Source organism: Scomber scombrus, chromosome 11 (assembly GCF_963691925.1).
Source record: "Scomber scombrus chromosome 11, fScoSco1.1, whole genome shotgun sequence".
NCBI lineage: Eukaryota > Metazoa > Chordata > Actinopteri > Scombriformes > Scombridae > Scomber > Scomber scombrus.
In genome coordinates, this window is record NC_084980.1 from 28,431,888 (window position 1) to 28,450,959 (window position 19,072).

The 19,072-nt window shown below is 39.3% G+C and overlaps 1 protein-coding gene and 1 pseudogene across 1 annotated transcript; both read left to right on the top strand.

The window, feature by feature from the left end:
- The first annotated feature begins 8,551 nt into the window (after positions 1–8,551).
- On the top strand, positions 8,552–14,500 carry LOC133990099 (GTPase IMAP family member 9-like; annotated as a pseudogene).
- Positions 14,501–14,925: 425 nt separating this feature from the next.
- Positions 14,926–17,792, top strand: LOC133990100 (GTPase IMAP family member 7-like). The gene is made up of 4 exons (XM_062428276.1): positions 14,926–14,964; positions 15,907–16,024; positions 16,770–17,561; positions 17,788–17,792. Exons 1-4 carry the CDS (start codon positions 14,926–14,928, stop codon positions 17,790–17,792), a joined length of 954 nt encoding a protein of 317 aa, XP_062284260.1.
- The last annotated feature ends 1,280 nt before the right edge of the window (positions 17,793–19,072 follow it).

Consider the following 19,072-nt stretch of genomic DNA (forward strand, 5'->3'; position numbering starts at 1 on the left):
CGCCTCTGTCCGGCCGCCTTTACATCCACAAACGGACCCGACATCAGCGACCGAACCGCCGCCCGCCTTCAATGATTACTGCATAGGATGCATTCCCTATCAACCTCAGCTACATTAAACTAAAGCTTCATTGTTTACTCGGCGGCAACAACAGCCCAGTGTTGCCAACTCCTCTGTAAGGAAAGTAGCTATTGGCTGTACTAAAAGTCGCTAGAAGTCGCTAAATGACGTCATCACCTAATTTGCATAATTTTCGATTTGCGTGTAATTATAATGGACGCTGTAGGAGAGAGGAATAACATAAAAAAAAAACTAAATATGTTTAGAACTACAAATTAATATTCTTATGTTGATAATTGGTTTGTTTTTTTAAATTTAAATCAATTTTGTTCTATATTGTTAAATGTCAGATTATTACATTTACTCAATTACTCATTACTCATTTACTTTCCTTACTCCAGCCACAACATTTGCTTAGTCATGGACATCGGGGTCCACGATGCCAGCGACCATGTAGTTTCCTCACTCCGACCACAGCGTTTCGCTCAGACAGGGACATAGGGCACCACGCTGCCTGCAACCCACGCCGTCTTCCCACTCAGACCGCAGAGTTTCACTTACTCGTGGACATCGGGTCCACGATGCCAGCGACCTATGCTGTTTCCTTACTCCAGCCGCAACATTCGCTTAGTCATGGACATCGGGGTCCACGATGCCTGCGACCCATGCCGTCTCCCCACTTGGACCGCAGCGTTTCGCTTACTCGTGGACATCGGGCACCGGGAAGCCTGCGACCCATGCTGTTTCCTTAAATCCAACAGCAGCGCTTCGCTTAGTCATGGACATCAGGCACCGGGAAGCCTGCGACCCATGCTGTTTCCTTAAATCCAACAGCAGCGCTTCGCTTAGTCATGGACATCAGGCACCGGGATGCCTGCAACCCCTGCTGTTTATATGTCCAACCACAGAACTTCGTACCAACGTGAACATCGGGCACCGGGATGCCCACAACCCCTGCCGTTTTTCACTGTATCTACACCACTTCAATTTGGCCAGGATGTTCGATGTCAACGACCCCGCCGTTTACTCAATCCAACCATGGATCCTCGCCTAGTTCGACAGCAGGCAGCTTTTATCGGGGACATCCGGTTCTGGTTGCCGCAGCAGCCTGCTCTAGTCAAGGCTCCTGGCACTGAAGGCTGCCAGCACTCTGCTTTAACCGGGACATTCGCCACCGGGATACCAGCGCCCCCGCTGTCTCCTTATCGAGGTACCAGGATCACCCATATTCGACTACACCGATCCCTGCAAGTCATCTCTCCAGGGCAGTGACACCGGTATGTCATTGCTACTAAGTGCTACTCCTGCAACTTCATCAGACAGAACCATGCAAGCCAATTTTGGGGTTCCATGGTGGATGATAGCTCTCCGCCAAATGGCCAGCTGAGACCACCCCCTTTCAAACGTTTAATGTAACCTACCTGTCGTTCTATCCCGTCACTACGACCATTCACTATCCAGCTCCTTTCACACGTTCAACGTAACCTACATTTCTTTCTATCATCACTCCGTTCATTTATCAAAGCCCGTACACGTCATCCTATCTCGTCATTTCAACCATTTCCTTATTGACGTCCCTTTCATACGTTCAACGTAAGCTACACGTCATCCTATCTCGTCACTTCGACCATTTCCTTATCAACTCCCTTTCATACATTCAACGTAAGCTACACGTTGTCCTATCTCGTCACTTCGACCATTTCCTTATCAACACCCTTTCATACATTCAACGTATCCAACACGTCGTCTTTTCTTGTCACTTCGACCATTTCATAATCAACGTCCCTTTCATACGTTCAACGTAAGCTACAGCTCGTCCTATCTCGTCACTTCGATAATTTCCTTATAAATGTCCCTTTCATATGTTCAACGTAAGCTACACCTCGTCCTATCTCGTCACTTCGATAATTTCCTTATAAATGTCCCTTTCATACGTTCAACTTAAGCTACACGTCGTCCTATCTCGTCACTTCGATCATTTCCTTATAAACGTCCCTTTCATATGTTCAACGTAAGCTACACATCGTCCTATCTCGTCACTTCGACCATTTCATCAGCAACGCCCTTTCACAAGTTCAATGTAACACATGTTGTCCTAGTTCGTCACCATAACTATTTCATTATCGATTCCTCTTAGAGCCTCTCTTCATTGCCGAATTCAGACAAGTGCCTAATCATTCCTTGTCACACAGCACTTTCTCCACGTATCATCGTCGCACCATTCTGAAGATCCGCTCGGTGTTGGATCCTTCATACGGCCTCCCCACACCGCATTAAGAGCACAAACGATTCATTCAAATCTTGTTAATAAATTTGTCAAACATATCTCATTGGTGGTGTGGTCCTTGCTCGTGAATCGAAGCTTATGAAGCGCAGTTTCAGGAGCGGGAAAAACACCCCAATTACACCCCTTCCGGCTCCTATATAAACCAGCCTAACCCCTCTTCCCCCTCTTTCGCTCTCGTATTCGAGTTCCCCCACCCCCCTGCCCTCTCTTTCTGTTCTTCTCTCCTTTCTCATAGGTTCCAAGGGGGTCCTCGTTGCCCGGGCGCAGCAACGGATCCTTCATACGGCCTCCCCACACCGCATTAAGAGCACAAACAATTCATTCAAATCTTGTTAATAAATTTGTCAAACGTATCTCATTGGTGGTGTGGTCCTTGCTCGTGAAACTCTCATGTACCCTAAAACTGTGTACTGTGTAGGCACTTGAGCCTTACCAGCCATAGTTATCCATCCCTGATGTGGACTCATTTAACACATTTTTTGAATATACATTGATTGTTTGTCCTTTTTTTCAGCCTCCAAGTCTACACCTCCCACAGTCTTCAACAATGATGAGGTTATCAGGATTGTGATGTTGGGGAAGACTGGAGCTGGGAAGAGCGCCTCAGGAAACACCATTCTGGGACAAAAGTGCTTTAAATCCGAGTTCTCCCCTAAATCTTTGACACAACACTGTAAAAAGGCTGTTGGTGAGGTGGATGGACAAAGCATTGCAATTGTTGACACTCCATGCCTGTTTGACACCAGGAACACTGAAAAGGAAGTAGTTCAAGATATTGCCCAGTGCATTTCTTATGCTTCTCCTGGACCTCAAATCTTCCTGATCATCATCAGACTGGGCAGATTCACAGAGGAAGAAAAGCAAACAGTGCAGAAGATTCAGAAAATCTTTAGTGAGGAAGCCAACAAATACAGCATGGTTCTCTTTACCCATGGTGACCAGCTCAAAGGGAAATCTATCGAAGAGTTCTTGAAGGAAAGTGAAGATCTGCAGGAACTTGTGGATAAATGTAACGGCCAGTACCACGTGTTCAATAATGACGTAAAATATCCATCACAGGTCAGCGAGCTGCTCAAGAAAATTAGAAATATAAATGTGCAGAACGGAGGAAGCTACTACACCACTGACATGTTCCAAAAGGCAGAGAGAGTGATTGAAGAGGAAAAACAACAAATCTTGAAAGAGAAAGAAGAGCAAAACTGCAAAGTGCAGGAGGAACTGAGGAAGGAAATAGAGGAAAAGTATCAGCAACAGCTGAGTGAAGTTTGTCCTTCTTTTTTGGCCCTCAGGTGTACCCGTCCCACAGTCAACAACAATGATGAGGTGATCAGGATTGTGATGGTGGGGAAGACTGGAGTCGGGAAGAGCGCCTCAGGAAACACCATTCTGGGACAAAAGTGTTTTAAATCTCAGTTCTCCCCTGAATCTTTGACTACACACTGTGAAAAGGCCTTTGGTGAGGTGGACGGACAATGGGTTGCTGTTATCGACACTCCGGGTCTGTTTGACACCAGGAACACTGAAGAGAAAACAGTTAAAGATATTTCCCAGAGCATTGCTTATGCTTCACCTGGACCTCATATCTTCCTGGTCGTCATCAAACTGGGCAGATTCACAGAGGAAGAAAAGCAAACAGTGCAGAAGATTCAGGAAATCTTTGGTGAGGAAGCCAACAAATACAGCATGGTTCTCTTTACCCATGGTGACCAGCTCAAAGGGAAACCTATCGATGAGTTCTTGAAGAACAGCAAAGATCTGCAGGAACTTGTGGCCAAATGTAAGGGCCAGTATCACGTGTTCAATAAAGAGATGGAAGATCGTTCTCAGGTCAGCAAGCTGCTCGAGAAGATAAAAAAAATAAATGAACAGAATGGAGGAAGCTATTACACCACTGAAATGTTCCAAAATGCAGAGAGAGCGATTGAAGAGGAGAAACAACAAATCCTGAAAGAGAGAGAAGAGCAAAACCGCAAAGAGCAGGAGGAACTGAGGAAGGAAATAGGGGAAAAGTATGAGCGACAGATAAGGGAGGAGAAGGCTGACAAAGAGAGGCAGAATGAGTTGATGGATGCTCGTGAAAGAGAACAGGAAGAGGAAATAAAAAAACTCAAAGAAAAACAGGAAGAGCAGGCCAGAGAAGAAGCTGAGGAAACCAGTACAATAATGGAACAAATTGTATCATATATATACAGTTTTATAAAGATTTGGATGCAAACTAAAGCACCTATGGCACCTTTTAAACATCTGGTGAAGCATTTAATTCAGTAATGGGAATTTTTGGGGAGATTTTTGTTCTCTTTGGGAAGGATGAGTCTTTTATTATAGGACATGATTTGTAAAAATTGCAGTTTTCTTAGATTTTGATGTTTGATATTTTCCTTCCAACATCTACCCTCTTTCTAGGAGCTTACTATTGTGCTCTAGGTCAAAATACTTTTTAAAGAATGTTTGGATTATGTATTGTTTAAATGTTCAATGTTTGAAATGTAATATGTTTTAATGGATAATGTTATACTGATGTTTTTAAGAAATCTAATGTATGTAAGGATGTAAGGCATCATTGAGGTTGTGGTTTGAGGTCATTTACTGAACATGTAAGTAACATGTGGGTTACCACAGGGAAACATTTTAGGTCCTTATTATTTTTAATAAATATAAATGACTTGGAATCAGTTGTGTTGAAAATTGATTTCTACATACTAAAGATTCAGCCATTTTGGCTTTGCATTAGAATAAAATCTTTTTAGACTTTTAAAAACATTTCGGTCTTACTGGTGGTAAGGCCAGATTTCATGTTGCAAAAATACAAGACTTTGTAGGAAAATGGAGGAACATCAAACTGTGACCATGAGAGAACATCTTTTTGGTTCAGGTCCCTTCATCTGTGATTGACATGGTCATGAATTATAGTGCAGTAAATGAAAAGTATATGTCATGCAGGGGAATGTCAGTATAAAAAATAGACTGAATACAAAGGAGAGGGAGGTGCTGTTCTTGGCTGCTACCAGGATGCACTCCTGCATGGATACTGACATTGTACAATGGCCCCCTCTACTGGCCAGGAATCACTATGACCTGTAAATGATCCAGTAGAAGACAAATTACTTATTTGTGAAGCAAATAACTGAAAGTTAAGTTAAACAGCTTTATCTAATCTATGACAAAGTATGAATATAAACATGATTTAAAGTCACAATAACAAAATAGAACAATTAATTACATTTGTTTCAACTTATTGTGTATTTATTTCAGATTCCTCAAAGCAATTTGTGTGATCTTATAGCAGAAGCAGCAGTGGCGGCCGGTCAATGCGGGGCGCTGGGGCGCCGCCCCCATCAAATATCTGGCCAAAATCTACTTAAACATATTAAACATAAATGAATTAGAAAATGCTAAATAATTATGAAATAAATAGTATTTGTTAGCAAGATGGTCCTGTTAGCCTCTAAGCACCTGTCATCATTCATTTTAAATCGATTCCAAATGGTATTTTATTAATTTCTATATGTACTTCCTGTATGCGGGGCGCCGGACTAATGGAAGTCAATGCAAGCCCTCAAACTTTTGACAAGCATGTGACCTGAGGCTGCTCTCTCATTGGCCTGCGTCACGTTGCCCACGGGGCGCAGCTCAGTCCGCCCCGGACACTCCCACTTTTATTGGCAGCGAATTGTTGTTGTTTCATGTTTTTTAATCTACTGTGATTGGACAGTTCCGGCTGTCATTCAAGCCTTCCCGTCAGCTGCTGTCACCCAAACTCCTGCTGACGGTAGGTTCAGGAGATGACGTTAAAGTGGAGCCGCGGAAATTAAAGAAGATTATTTTGTAATTTCTCTACAAAAACATAATTTCACAAGACTTTCACTAGAAGAGAGAAAGAGGATAAAGCAGCAGCAGGTGATGGAGGAGCTGAGAGTTTCTCCTGCTGCTGTTATGATAAACGGAGCTGGCTAGCTGGATGCAGTGTGAGTTATTCCTTTTATTGCTTTATCTGTTTGCTGTTTCAAAGTGTCAGCACCGAAACGTTGTGGACAACGACAGGGGAACGAGACCTAAAACATCTCTCTGAAAAAAATCAAACAGAAAGCTGCAGCCATCGAGACAATAGCATGGAGCTAAGTTGTTTTTAGCAGACTTAGCATTGCTGAGCTCTTTCTGCAGCTGTTTCACCACATCTGGCCACATGTAGACCTCTGCTATGCCAAGCTCCAGAAGAGGAACATAGATTCAGTCAGTGGCTGCATCCAGCAGCTCCAACAGGACATATAAAAGATCAGGTAGTAGCTGCATTGCTGTTATTAATATTGTAAAGTGTTAAAAAAATACTTTATAAAAGACATAACTATGAACTGTAAAAAACTAAAATGCATAAATTCAGGATAAGAAATGATGGAAGTAATTTTGACTATTACAGTTGATTTGGGTACATTTCATTATTAAAATAAGTTAAATAATTTATGCCTAATCACAGCAGTGTATAGTGCTTAATGCGCCATCTATTGTCATGTTTAGGTATTGCAACAACTAACAGATTACAGTGAAATCAGGACTGAAGACACAATAACTAAAATATAGGTGGTGTCTCTTTTTAAGCATATTACCTTATTGGTAACTCTGCTTTAACTGCTGGTATCTTTAGGTGACGTGAGTGAAATGGGCATTTTATCATGTCTGGTTATAATTTTTTATTCCTCTCTCTGTGGGTCAGAGATACCATACTGGGACAAACCAGGGGACATTATAGTATGTTGTGTTGTTTTTAGATTAGTTTTTCTTTCTTATTTATATTTTTTTGCTGCGGTATGAAGTGGTGCTACGGCTTATTTGACACTAACCCTAGGACCACCAACCATCAAACTGCGCCCCCCCAAACATTTTTGTCACCAGCCGCCACTGAGAAGCAGCATTTACCTAATCACACTTTTGGGAAGAAGTACTCAAATCCTTTACTTAAATAAAAGTACCAATGCAACACAATACTCTGTTACAAGTAAAAGTCCTGTGTGCATGATTAAGAAAAAGTACAGATGTATTATCAGCTAAATCTACATAAAGTGTTAAAAGTGAAAGTTGCTTGTCTTGCAGAAAAGTGGTGATATATTATTATATATGACAGCATTAGATTATTAATAGTGAAGCATCAGTGTTAGAGCAGCATGTTACAGCATGTAGCTGCTGGAGGTGGAGCTGAAATACCTAAAAAAAAAACAAAGTTCTGATGCACAAATTTGATTACATGATTTTTACATGTTTCTACACTGCACCTCTTTCAGAGATCACGTGTCAATCTCACTGTGTGGGCGGGACTGTGCCTTCTCTTTCTGTCAGAGGACATTATGTTTCTGCAGGCAGCACTTTCTTTCTGTCTTCAGCCATGGAGACTTTTTATACTAACCACCTCTTAGTTTGCTGTTTATATTTTCCTTACAAACAAACTATAAAGAGCTACATGAAGAAGATATTTGACCCATACATTAAATTTAATGACAAACATTAAACAAGACATTTACAAGGAAATACATTTTGCTCTAACTAAATTAAAACCTGAATTCTGGGTGTAATCTGTTTGAATTGACCAGGAAGTGAAGGACTTTTATTTATTTCTTTTCGCAGTGAAAGCTGAACAGTAACATTTTTTAACCTCCAGATGGCGACAAAGAGCAACACCGTTTGCATTACTTTCCTTTGTGCTGATATCAGTATCTGTTTGCTGGTTTTGTCTTGATGCAGACTTTAACTTAACTAGCTATTACCAATCTTTCCCTCATTTGTATATACAGTTATTCCTGTGTTGTTTAGAATCTACAAAAATGAAAATATTGACAAAAAGAAGAAAAAATACTTATGATATATTAAGTACAGTACTACTACTACAATATTCGTATGTGCCTGCAGTAATCTTTGTACAATAATACTCACAAAGGTGTTTTACAGTAATTTAGTTTTCAACCTATAAATACAGTAAATGTATAATTAATATGGATGCCCTTTTATTTGCTTTTAGATCTGATCTATACACAAACTATACACACCTTGATTTCACTGTGCTAGTTGTTAACAGTGTGATGTGGGTGTGGTTTTGTAAATGAAGTCTTTTTTATAAGAGGTGTAGTGTATTTGCAGACACGTAACTCTTCTCTTCAGCAGCACACCTGCCCTGCCTCTGTGAACCAAACATGATCAGAAATACCAAAGAAACGAAACATGGTAAGTCAATTAATTCTCCAAGAGGTCAGTAAACTATTTTCTCTACATTTCTTCATCTGTGTTCACCTGAACTGAACTGCAGCAAACGCCTCTTTGCTGGCATCAAAGGAGAGGAAGTTTTCAGTGAAGAGATGGGAGGAGTGTGATAGTAATCAGATCACATGTTGCTGAGATGAAGTTTGAACAACAGCAATAACAGATTATCTTGATATACAGGCAAATATTTTCAGGAAGTGAACACATTTGTACAATATCTGATCTCCAATAACCTATGCATTGAAATTGTGTACAAATGACAACTTTAAAATTCCTCCTCTCACCCCATCTTTATTTTTATTAATATATATATATAAATATTCTGTATTTACAATGTTCCACCCAGCCAAAGGCAATTATTTAGAACCTGGGAATAGAGTCAATGGCAGCAGTTTTTAAGGGCACATACGTGTGATTTTCTGTAATGTCAAACTGTTATGATGATTATGTTAAAATGGTCAAAAACCTGAGGTGAACATATATGAAACGTTCCCTGCAAGTCTAAATCCATGGATTCAGTTTGCCCCAAGCACTTACTTTGCAAAGTAATCTGTACTTCCTCCTTGTGATAACAAAGATTGTTTGTATATGCCCACAGGCTGTGCTCTGTTGGCTGAGGTTGCTACTATTGTTTGATTATGTGGCCGCCTGAGCCGTCAGAAGTCTACTAAAGGGCAGCTTCCAAAAGGCCAATTACAACAGATAGGTCTATTGGGTGGACATACAAGGAACAGTACTCACTGCATAGGTGCTGATTGATAGCATTGGGCATACATTCTGAGACGAGATGGAGAAATGTGTGATGTGAATGTAATTTCCCATGATACTGGGCTTATATATGTCAATGAGTAGAAGGAGAATAATTATTAACACATCAAATAGGTGCAAGGCTATAGGAAAGAAGAAAAGCAACACTTACCCATGGTATTTAAATGAAGACTGATAATGCATTTTTTCCATTTGAACTTATGCCAAAGCGTCATTTGTGGTTAAAGTTTAATTTACTTGAACGAAGGCTGCAAAACCAGGGTTGATGCTTATTATATACAAACTTTTCTTTGCACCATAAATGTCCCAAATAGAGTACAGAGCTAAACTGTTTGATAAACACAGCTGAGAATTAATGATATCCATTCTCTCTCTCAGAACCTGACGGATACATTAATGAGCCGATCAGGATTGTGATGGTGGGGAAGACGGGAGTTGGGAAGAGCGCCACTGGAAACACCATTGTGGGAAAACAGTGCTTTAAATCTGAGTTCTCCCCTAAATCTTTGACTACACTCTGTGAAAAGGCATTTGGTGAGGTGGATGGACAAAGGGTTGCCGTTATCGACACTCCAGGCCTGTTTGACACCAGGAACACTGAAGAGAAAACAGTTAAAGATATAGTCCAGTGCATTGCTTATGCTTCTCCTGGACCACATATCTTTCTGATCGTCGTCAGACTGGGCAGATTCACAGAGGAAGAAAAGAAAACAGTGCAGAAGATAAAGGAAATTTTGGGTGAGGAAGCCAACAAATACAGCATGGTTTTCTTTACCCATGGTGACCAGCTCAAAGGGAAATCTATCGAGGAGTTCTTGAAGGAAAGTGAAGATCTGCAGGAACTTGTGGCCAATTGTAACAGCCAGTATCACGTGTTCAATAATGAGCTGGAGGATCGTTCTCAGGTGACTGAGCTGCTCATGAAGATCATTAATATAAAAGAGAAGAATGGAGGAAGTCATTACACCAAAAAAATGTTGCAGATGGCAGAGAGGGCGATCAAAGAGAAGAAAAGACAAATCCTGAGGGAGAAAGAAGAGCAAAGGCACAAAATGCAGGAGAGACTGGAGAAGAAAATAAAAGAAACAAAGACAGCACAAATGCATCCAAATACAGCATCTTTGGTCTCCGTCCTCGGGTGCCCCCACTTTCAAATCTCTTTTCCTGAGTGTCTGCCTCCCCAGATCTCTCTCCTGGGTCCCTTTGCTTGTAGGGACACCTTACGCCAGCATAACCGACCTCTAATGGTCGGAGGATGCATTGCATTTTCTTTCAGTGGTCAGTACAGAGAAATGTGCATGTCCAGGTTAATGAAATGTAATGTCATTACAAGATTGATAAAGTATAATGATATTGTGGGAACTGTGAAGTACATTCCAACCTTCAAATCCAACAAATAAACAAAAACAAACAAAAAAAACATGTTGGTTTTAACACACATAAGCAGATCTGATTTCCGGTCTGATGCTTCTCTTGGCAGGAAAGTATCACCTGTCCGTACCCACCAAAACCATTTCCAAACATACTTTTTACATAATGATTCATAAATGCTTTGAGTTCTCCAGTAAGGTTAAAGTTTGGTTAGGTGTAGGCATAGAAAATATTTGGGGGAAAGATTAAAAACTGCTACATTAAGGTTCAGGAGAGATCTTTGGTTAATAGAAAATCTTTTGGACTGTTCCAAACCACAAATCTTTCACTTATTTCAAGGTACAGAGAGTGTTTGATACTAAGTGTATGTTTTTAGTTTAATATTCCTTTAAACGTTGTTTATGTTGTTGTCCTCAATATATCCGGGCGTCAATACAATGTTTTCTTGTTCAGCTGTTTACAAGCATCAGACACTTTCACTTCATTTGAAAGCCTGCTGTAGGTTAAACTCAGAAGTGTTTTAAAATCATACAATCTTGTGAAAGTAGCATCTGTTGTCTGGTTTTGCAGATTCCATCTTTATTTGTCATCATGTTATGAAAAGACAGTTGGAACTACAGTTGGCCGGCCGCACCTTGTATGTGCACATTGGCAATTAAAACATTGTGTCCAATTTCTTGTAAATGACACTGATGCTGATGGTGAGGTGAACAATGAACAGGTTGTTCTGTTTATCTGAAAGAGCTCTGAACATGTGGGAGGGCTGGATATTCAAGCTGTGCTTGTCACAATTTATTGTCATGACATTTAACTCATGGGTGTCTATAACTGTGTAAGATAACCAATATTCAGCAGTGTCACAGACAAGACCAAAGATGTTTCTGTGCTAAACTGATAGGAATATGAAATGTATGTGTGTAATAAATATGATACTGAATCCTTTTCCGGAGTAATGTAGATGTTGAATCTGTATATAGACAACTGTTAATGTCCAATAAAGTATCTAAAGAACAGTTTCTGATTGTATCACGTATATCTTAATACAGTAATCACAGGCCATATACTTATGGACCATATAAACAAGCTATATACATATTATTGGTGACTGTAATTATTCCTTCTGAATCAGAAACAGAGTAAGTAAGTTCCCACATACAAGGAAATCTACCTTGGTGTTGGGGTGTTTAACAATCAACAATTAGAGGGTAAGAGAAAAAATGAGTAAAAAGTAACAAAAATAACTACCATAGAAGACTATTGATATAAATACATAAATATAATTGTACAATAGAGAATATTAATATTCAAAAGTATTTATTTACAAGATGACCATAAATGTTCAAATATTTTCAGTATAAACAGTATATGCAATGTGCAAGTGTAATAATACAAGGAATACAAATAATTGTCTTAGTGTTATCCTCCATGATAGATGTGATGTGTTCATAGAGCTGCTTAAAAACATGAAACGTTTTTATGATAATATACGATGTGATGTCCATGTGTGGTATAGAGTCTTTGTCAGTGAGGATCACAGCAGTAGGAACTACTATATTTGTGACATGACGGAGCTATAGGAACTTAATCATCCTAGAAGAAGTAGAGTAAAAGTAAACATTTGCATTAAATGGAAATATTAAAGTATAGTACACCTCATAACTGCAAGCATAATACTTGAGAAAATGTACTTTGTTACCTTTCATCATAATGTATAAAGGAGGTTGATAATCTAATCTATCTATAAATGCAGTCACTGATCAGGCTTTTCTTTGCTTCTCTGACATGAGCTGCTCACTGAACCACTCAGTGAATATTAAAGACATTTCTGGGTATAATGTTTCAGTAATGGGAAAATACAACAATGCTACTTACACTTATACTCTGGTAATGTTTTATAATTGTAGATGGTGAAACTACTTTGCAGACAGCAGAGGCTTTGTTGATGAGGCTGGCTGCACTCCAGTTGAATAGGCCAGCCACACCTTTCATGTGCACTATTGAAGTTAAAAGAAGGTGTGCCATTTCTTGTAAATGCTGATGGTAGAAGTGAACTAGATACAATGTTCATCTGGAAGATCTCTGAATATCTGGGTGGACTGGATATTCTTGCTAGATGCTGTGTTAAAAATAAAATGTTACAGCAATTGTGTGTAAATCTTAATGTTGATTTGAACAAATGAGAGCGAGAACTTTGTGGGAAAAGACATTTGTAAATTTAGCCAGTCTCTTAAGAAGAGAGTTTTAGCTCAAACACAGTTCGGCAAAATGCTGAAGCATAAGAAAATTATTTGTAAAAACTTTAACTTAAACCATTTTATCACAAGCCATAAAGGCAAATCATCAGCCCTAACATTAACCCTAAATGCTCTCATGACATACTGCCATACTGGGATTACTCAATGACAATAACTTCATCACAGCCTATCAACACATGTCTCATTCCACACAATAATACACTGACAGCAAATAAACGTGGACAACTCAACAAGCTGGTCATTAACATTCACCCACATTGGACTAAACCCCACTGCAACTCACAATGAAGTCAGCTCTGATTAAGACTGATTAAGATTACTGATATCCATAAATAATACTGACTCAACATCACACTCATCATTGAGGTTGGACAGGATTTAATATGTTATAGAACAAAGTTTGAGGAAACAAACTCTCAGCTCTCAGTACTTTCCAACAGCCAGCTGGACTACAGACATAAACACATCTAGTCTTTGTGGTGTTTTATGGGCGTGGTTTGTTACGCAAATCTTTTTTGATCAAGAGGCATTGTCGCAGACAGGCTAAACTTCACCTCTTCACTTCAGCTGCACATCTGCTCTCTATAACTCAAACATGGGAAGCCTATTTTCCAAGTATGGTAAGTCTGACTGCATTTATAATCGTAATCATATATAGTCTCTTCACATCTATAATATGCAAAACAAAGCCTCATTTGCAATCATTTGTATCAGTCTTTTAAATGGTCTGTTTTACCATCCTAATTATTTATTGTTTTTATTAATGTATCTTTGCTATTTTGTATTTATTTGACATCATGTGTTTGAACCTATTATTATATTTCCATTGTATATTTTCTTGTGTGTCCATGTGAATCCTAATCACATGTTAAATGTCCTTACACATTACACTGATTAAGCAGGGATTAGTGTATTAAAAGTCGCACCGGTGTATAAGGCGTCTATTGTGGGGGGTCACATGTGGGGGAAAAAAACCTTTTCTATTAAAGACTGGTTTGTTTTTAATGCACTAGTAGGTATTAATTTATAAACACATATGTTTATACTCCAAAACTTTTTAAATTTACATGTATTTGAAACCCAATAAAACACACATATTACACCTGTGTGTCGGGTTAATGATTAATGGTCCGGTAATGATGGTCTTAATTGAACTGGATCAGTATATTAAGTCAGACCTGGTTCAGGTGATGCCCCAACTTTAAATTAAACCTTTTAAAAGAACACAGTAACTTTAAATATTTAATACTGTGTGCTTACAGGAGTCCCAAAAACTCTTCGTCAGAGCTGTCGCTGTGCGCAAATATTGCGCCCAAGTCATAGTAAGGACTCAATGTCCTCGGACTCGTGTCAGTCCCAGAGTCAAACAAAGCATCACCCTCATGTGTCCTCATACTGTGCGTCTCTGCCACAGCTCAATAGAAGCTGCTCATCAACGTGCTTTTACACATTGTGTTTCAACATCTGCTGCTGTCCCAAACCAGTGTCCCGAAATACAATCAGCACCCAACAGTGAACACACACACACACACACACACGCACACGCACACGCACACGCACACTCACACACACACACATACATATAGATATTGCTCCTTGTCTTTACAACAGTTGCATAAAGAAAACAAAATACTAAATACTAAAGCAAGTAAGATTGTGCTGCACAAGGTCTAAAGACTTTACCATCAGCCACACCTGTTATAAGTAGTGGAGTAGGTGGATACAAATACACAGACTACAGGTTGACCGAGGCTAAAGACACATCTTTATTTTGAGATAGTGCAAGCGAAAACAAAACTGGCTGCTTGCAGAACAAGACTGAACTGAACAACTAAACTGAGGTGAAAATGGGGACTGAAATACAAACTGAATTAATGAGGGAATGATGAAGAGGTGATCAAACTGAGAATAGGCAAATACCTGATAGGCTGAGGGAAAACCATGGAACAGGGCAAGGCTGACAAGACTAATACAGGACAGGTATGAAGGTAACAGCAGGCTGTGTCAAAACACAGAGCAAGCACACGGAAGGGAAACACAGAGCTAACAGAAAACTAAAAACCCAGAAAACACAATATAACCAAGCACAAACCTCTTAAAGTAAACCAGCATATAATAACCCATTCAAGAATGTACATGAATATAAACTTAAGTATACAAAACTATAAAAAACTATAACTAACTAATAATGAAAGACAGTCCAAAAAACATAATTTCATGACAACAACATGAGGCTGTAGCACCTGTCCTTTAAAGGACAATCAGCATCAATAAACACACACCTCACACAATATAAAATGACCAGTATATAAAATGAAAGAATATAATACAAGGTAAACAATTGTACTTTGGGGCATATTTATTGAAATATGTTCATATCAGGCGGGGAGTTCCGGTCCTCTAAAATGATGCCAAAGCGGAAGTAACTTAAAACTGCATTCTATCAAAAGGCCACCAGGGGGCGACCGTTTTGGTGTCAAAAGGACTTCCGTCTCTATACAAGTCAATGGAGAATTCACCAACTTCTCACTTGATTTCTAACCTCAGTAAACGTTTTCAAAATGTGTTTATGGTCTCAATCGCTAGTTTAAAGCCTTCTTCAATGCAGTATGATGTTCATTTGTGAAACTTTGGCCTCCCTGATTTTATATTTGACGATAAAGCAGGGTATGCATTAGGGCGTGGCTACGTCGTGATTGACAGGTTGATTGGTTCACAGGTTCAGGAGGGCGCCTCATGCCCCTCCTGATGCCCATATAAGTAGAATCTTGTGTTTTTATTTTTCCCAGCATGCACCGGAAATGTTCAAGATGGCGCTGCTCAGATCCGATACTAATGGCTTCCGAGCAGCAGTCCACAAACCAATGGGTGACGTCACGGTTGTTACGTCCATTTCTTATATACAGTCTATGGTTCAAATAGAGCCCCAGAGGCAGCGCTGTTGTCCTAAGGTGGCAGCTACAAGTGTTAGATTTCATCTGTGAGACCAACATTTATCTTCCAAGAGGGATTAGATCAAAATGCTATGGTGACATTAACAGTAAGTCACCAAAGGTCAGTTCATCAGCTCATGTTCTCCATGGATAATGATAGTCGGGTCGTTGACTGGCCGATCACCTCGGGAGTCGGGCTGCTAGCAGTTGAGTTGGTCTCATCTGGCCAGCAGCTCCTCACATCCCTGAAAATGTCGGCGCAAATTTCTAAAAGGCCTTTATTTAGATACATTAACCACATATTGGGAACCTTAATGACTAATCTCTCACCTAAAAAGAATAAAACTTAATAAAGTGACATATAAGAAGTCCTATCACAGCTTAATCTTTGCCATTGCCAAAAGTTGGTGAGAAATGCATTCAGAGATACTTAGCTTTTGCTGCCTTTGACCGGACAGTCATAACTTCAGTCAGTCACTCCAATCCTGTTTGGTCAGAATGTTTAAAAAATGGAAAATTATACATCAAGCACACCAATAGACAGGCAGGTGTGGTTAACCATTCGAAAGCCACACTTAGTCCCATATATCAGAATCTACATCACCTATGTTCAATATTTTATTACGGTAGAAAAAAGAGAGAAGAAACTTAAATTATTGTACAGAAATTGGGTTTTAACACCTTCACCTTCAAATAATTAAAAATCTTTAGCAAATTCACTGAGACAAAACACTCATGTAGCCTAAAACTGTGTGAGCACACCTTGAGCTATAGTTATCCATCCCTGATGTGGACTAATTAAAGACATTTTATGAATACAGAAGGCATTGATTGTTTGTCCTGTTTTTTCAGTCTACAGGTCTACACCTCCCACAACCTACAGCCATGATGAGCCAATCAGGATTGTGATGGTGGGGAAGACTGGAGATGGAAAAAGTGCCACAGGAAACACCATTCTGGGAAAACAGCTCTTTGAATCAGACTGTTCTCCTACATCTTTGACTGAACACTGTAAAAAGGAATGTGGTGAGGTGGATGGACAAAAGGTTGCTGTTATCGACACTCCAGGCCTGTTTGACACTGGGAACGCTGAAAGGAAAACAGTTAAAGATATTGCCCAGAGTATTTCTTATGCTTCTCCTGGACCTCATATCTTCCTGATCGTCATCAAATTGGGCAGACGCACAGAGGAAGAAAAGCAAACAGTGCAGAAGATTCAGAAAATCTTTGGTGAGGAAGCCAACAAATACAGCATGGTTCTCTTTACCCATGGTGACCTGCTCAAAGGGAAACCTATCGAGGAGTTCTTGAAGCACAGTGAAGATCTGAAGGAACTTGTGGAAAAATGTAACGGACAGTATCACGTTTTCAATAATGAGATTAAGGATCGTTCTCAGGTCAAGAAGCTGCTTGAGATGATCAGAAACATGAATAAAGAGAATAGAAGAAGCTACTACACCACTGAAAAGTTACAAGAGGCAGAGAGAGCGATTGAAAAGGAGAAACAACGAATCCTGAAAGAGAGAGAAGAGCAAAACCGCAAAGCGCAGGAGGAACTGAGGAAAAAAATAGACGAAGAGTATGAGCAAAAGATGAGGGAGGAGAGGGCTGACAGAGGGAAGGAGAATGAGTTGAGGGATGCTCGTGAAAGAGAAAAGGAGGAAAAAATAAAAAAAATGGAAGAAGAACAAGTCATGCAGGCCAGACGAAAAGCTGAGGAAAGTCCAACAATACTCGATCAAATAGTTAACATTTTTAAGAACTTTATTATACAACTTATTCCACACATTGTGGAGTATTTGTCTCGGAAATGATTTGTTGTGACTTACTGATATTCACATTCCATCTTTTTGTGTTTCTCTGTTGGAAGGATGAGTCTTTTATTATAGGACATGATCAGTAAAAGTTTTTAATATTTAATATAAACCCTCTTTGTCGGAGCTTACTATTGTGTTCCAACTCATAATACTTTTTAAAGACTGTTTGGAGAATGTATGATTGAAATGTTCAATGTTTGAAATGTAATATGTTTTAATGGGTGATGTTATACTGATATTTTTAAGAAATCTTGCTTTATGTAGGGTATCATTGCGATTGTGGGGGTTTACTGAACATCTGCTGTAAGTAATGTGTGGGGTACCACAGAGAAATGTTTTACGTCCTTATTATTTTCAATAAATGTAAACATTAAACTTGGATTCAGTTGTGTTGAAAATGGATTTGTATATACTAAAGATTTAGCCATTTTGGCTTTGCATTAGAATGGTAACTTTTTAAAATTTTAAAACATTTCAGTCTTACTGATGGTATCAGCAAGTGTAGTTACTCACAATGCAACACTGCTTCTTTGCAACTGGTATATCTGTCTTAATACTTAATTTACCAGACTTATATTTCCTCACACACACAGACAATCCATGGAGGTCCAGTTCCTTTACTTTCTAATGGTTATCACAATATATACATTAATTTTTCATGTATTTTTTCATTAGAAAGTCATCCAGGTCATTAGTTATAAGCAACCGGATTTATTTGGAGATTTTTGAGGATATTTTACTTCTTCCTCTGTTCTTACGAACTTGAGATTCACTACCAGCCAGTCAGAAATGAATAAAGACTTTTGGATGAGAGTTGAAATGCCTTAAAAATCCACAAATATTTTCAGTTGTTCTTGACTCAATGCTAATAATAATAGCTTCAGTAATTGAAATTAAAGTCGCAGATGTTCTTAGAAATATTCAACATTTCTTGGAGCAGCTTGTCTCTAGATTCACTTACTTCACTGCTAGCTAGCGGGTCGCCATTATCTTTGTCTGTCGACTCCATGTGTTTTTTGTTGGGCTGTAATTATTCAGTTCCCACCAACGAGTCATAGGTCCTCTCTGTGATTTCCCCCTACTCCTACTGTTTTCCGAGCATGGCTTAACCGGAAGTCCCCCAAGAAACACAATTTTGGGCAAAAAAAGTGCTTTAAATCTGAGTTCTCCCCTAAATTGGTCTGTGTAAAGGCTTTTAGTGAGGTGGATGAGCAAAAAGTTGCTGTTATAGACACTCTGTGCTTGTTCGACACCAGGAACACTAAAGAGAAAACAGTTTAAGATATTTTTGTGTTGTTGTCAAAATATCTGGGTACAATGTTTTCTTGTTCGGCTGTT

Bases quoted from the DNA above. Each gene is read 5' to 3' on its own strand.
- LOC133990100 (XM_062428276.1), top strand. From the start codon at position 14,926: ATGGAACAGGGCAAGGCTGACAAGACTAATACAGGACAG. The intron at 14,965-15,906 runs GTATGAAGGTAA...TGGTTCAAATAG, and splicing joins ACAAGACTAATACAGGACAG to AGCCCCAGAGGCAGCGCTGT. The intron at 16,025-16,769 runs GTAAGTCACCAA...CTGTTTTTTCAG, and splicing joins ATGCTATGGTGACATTAACA to TCTACAGGTCTACACCTCCC.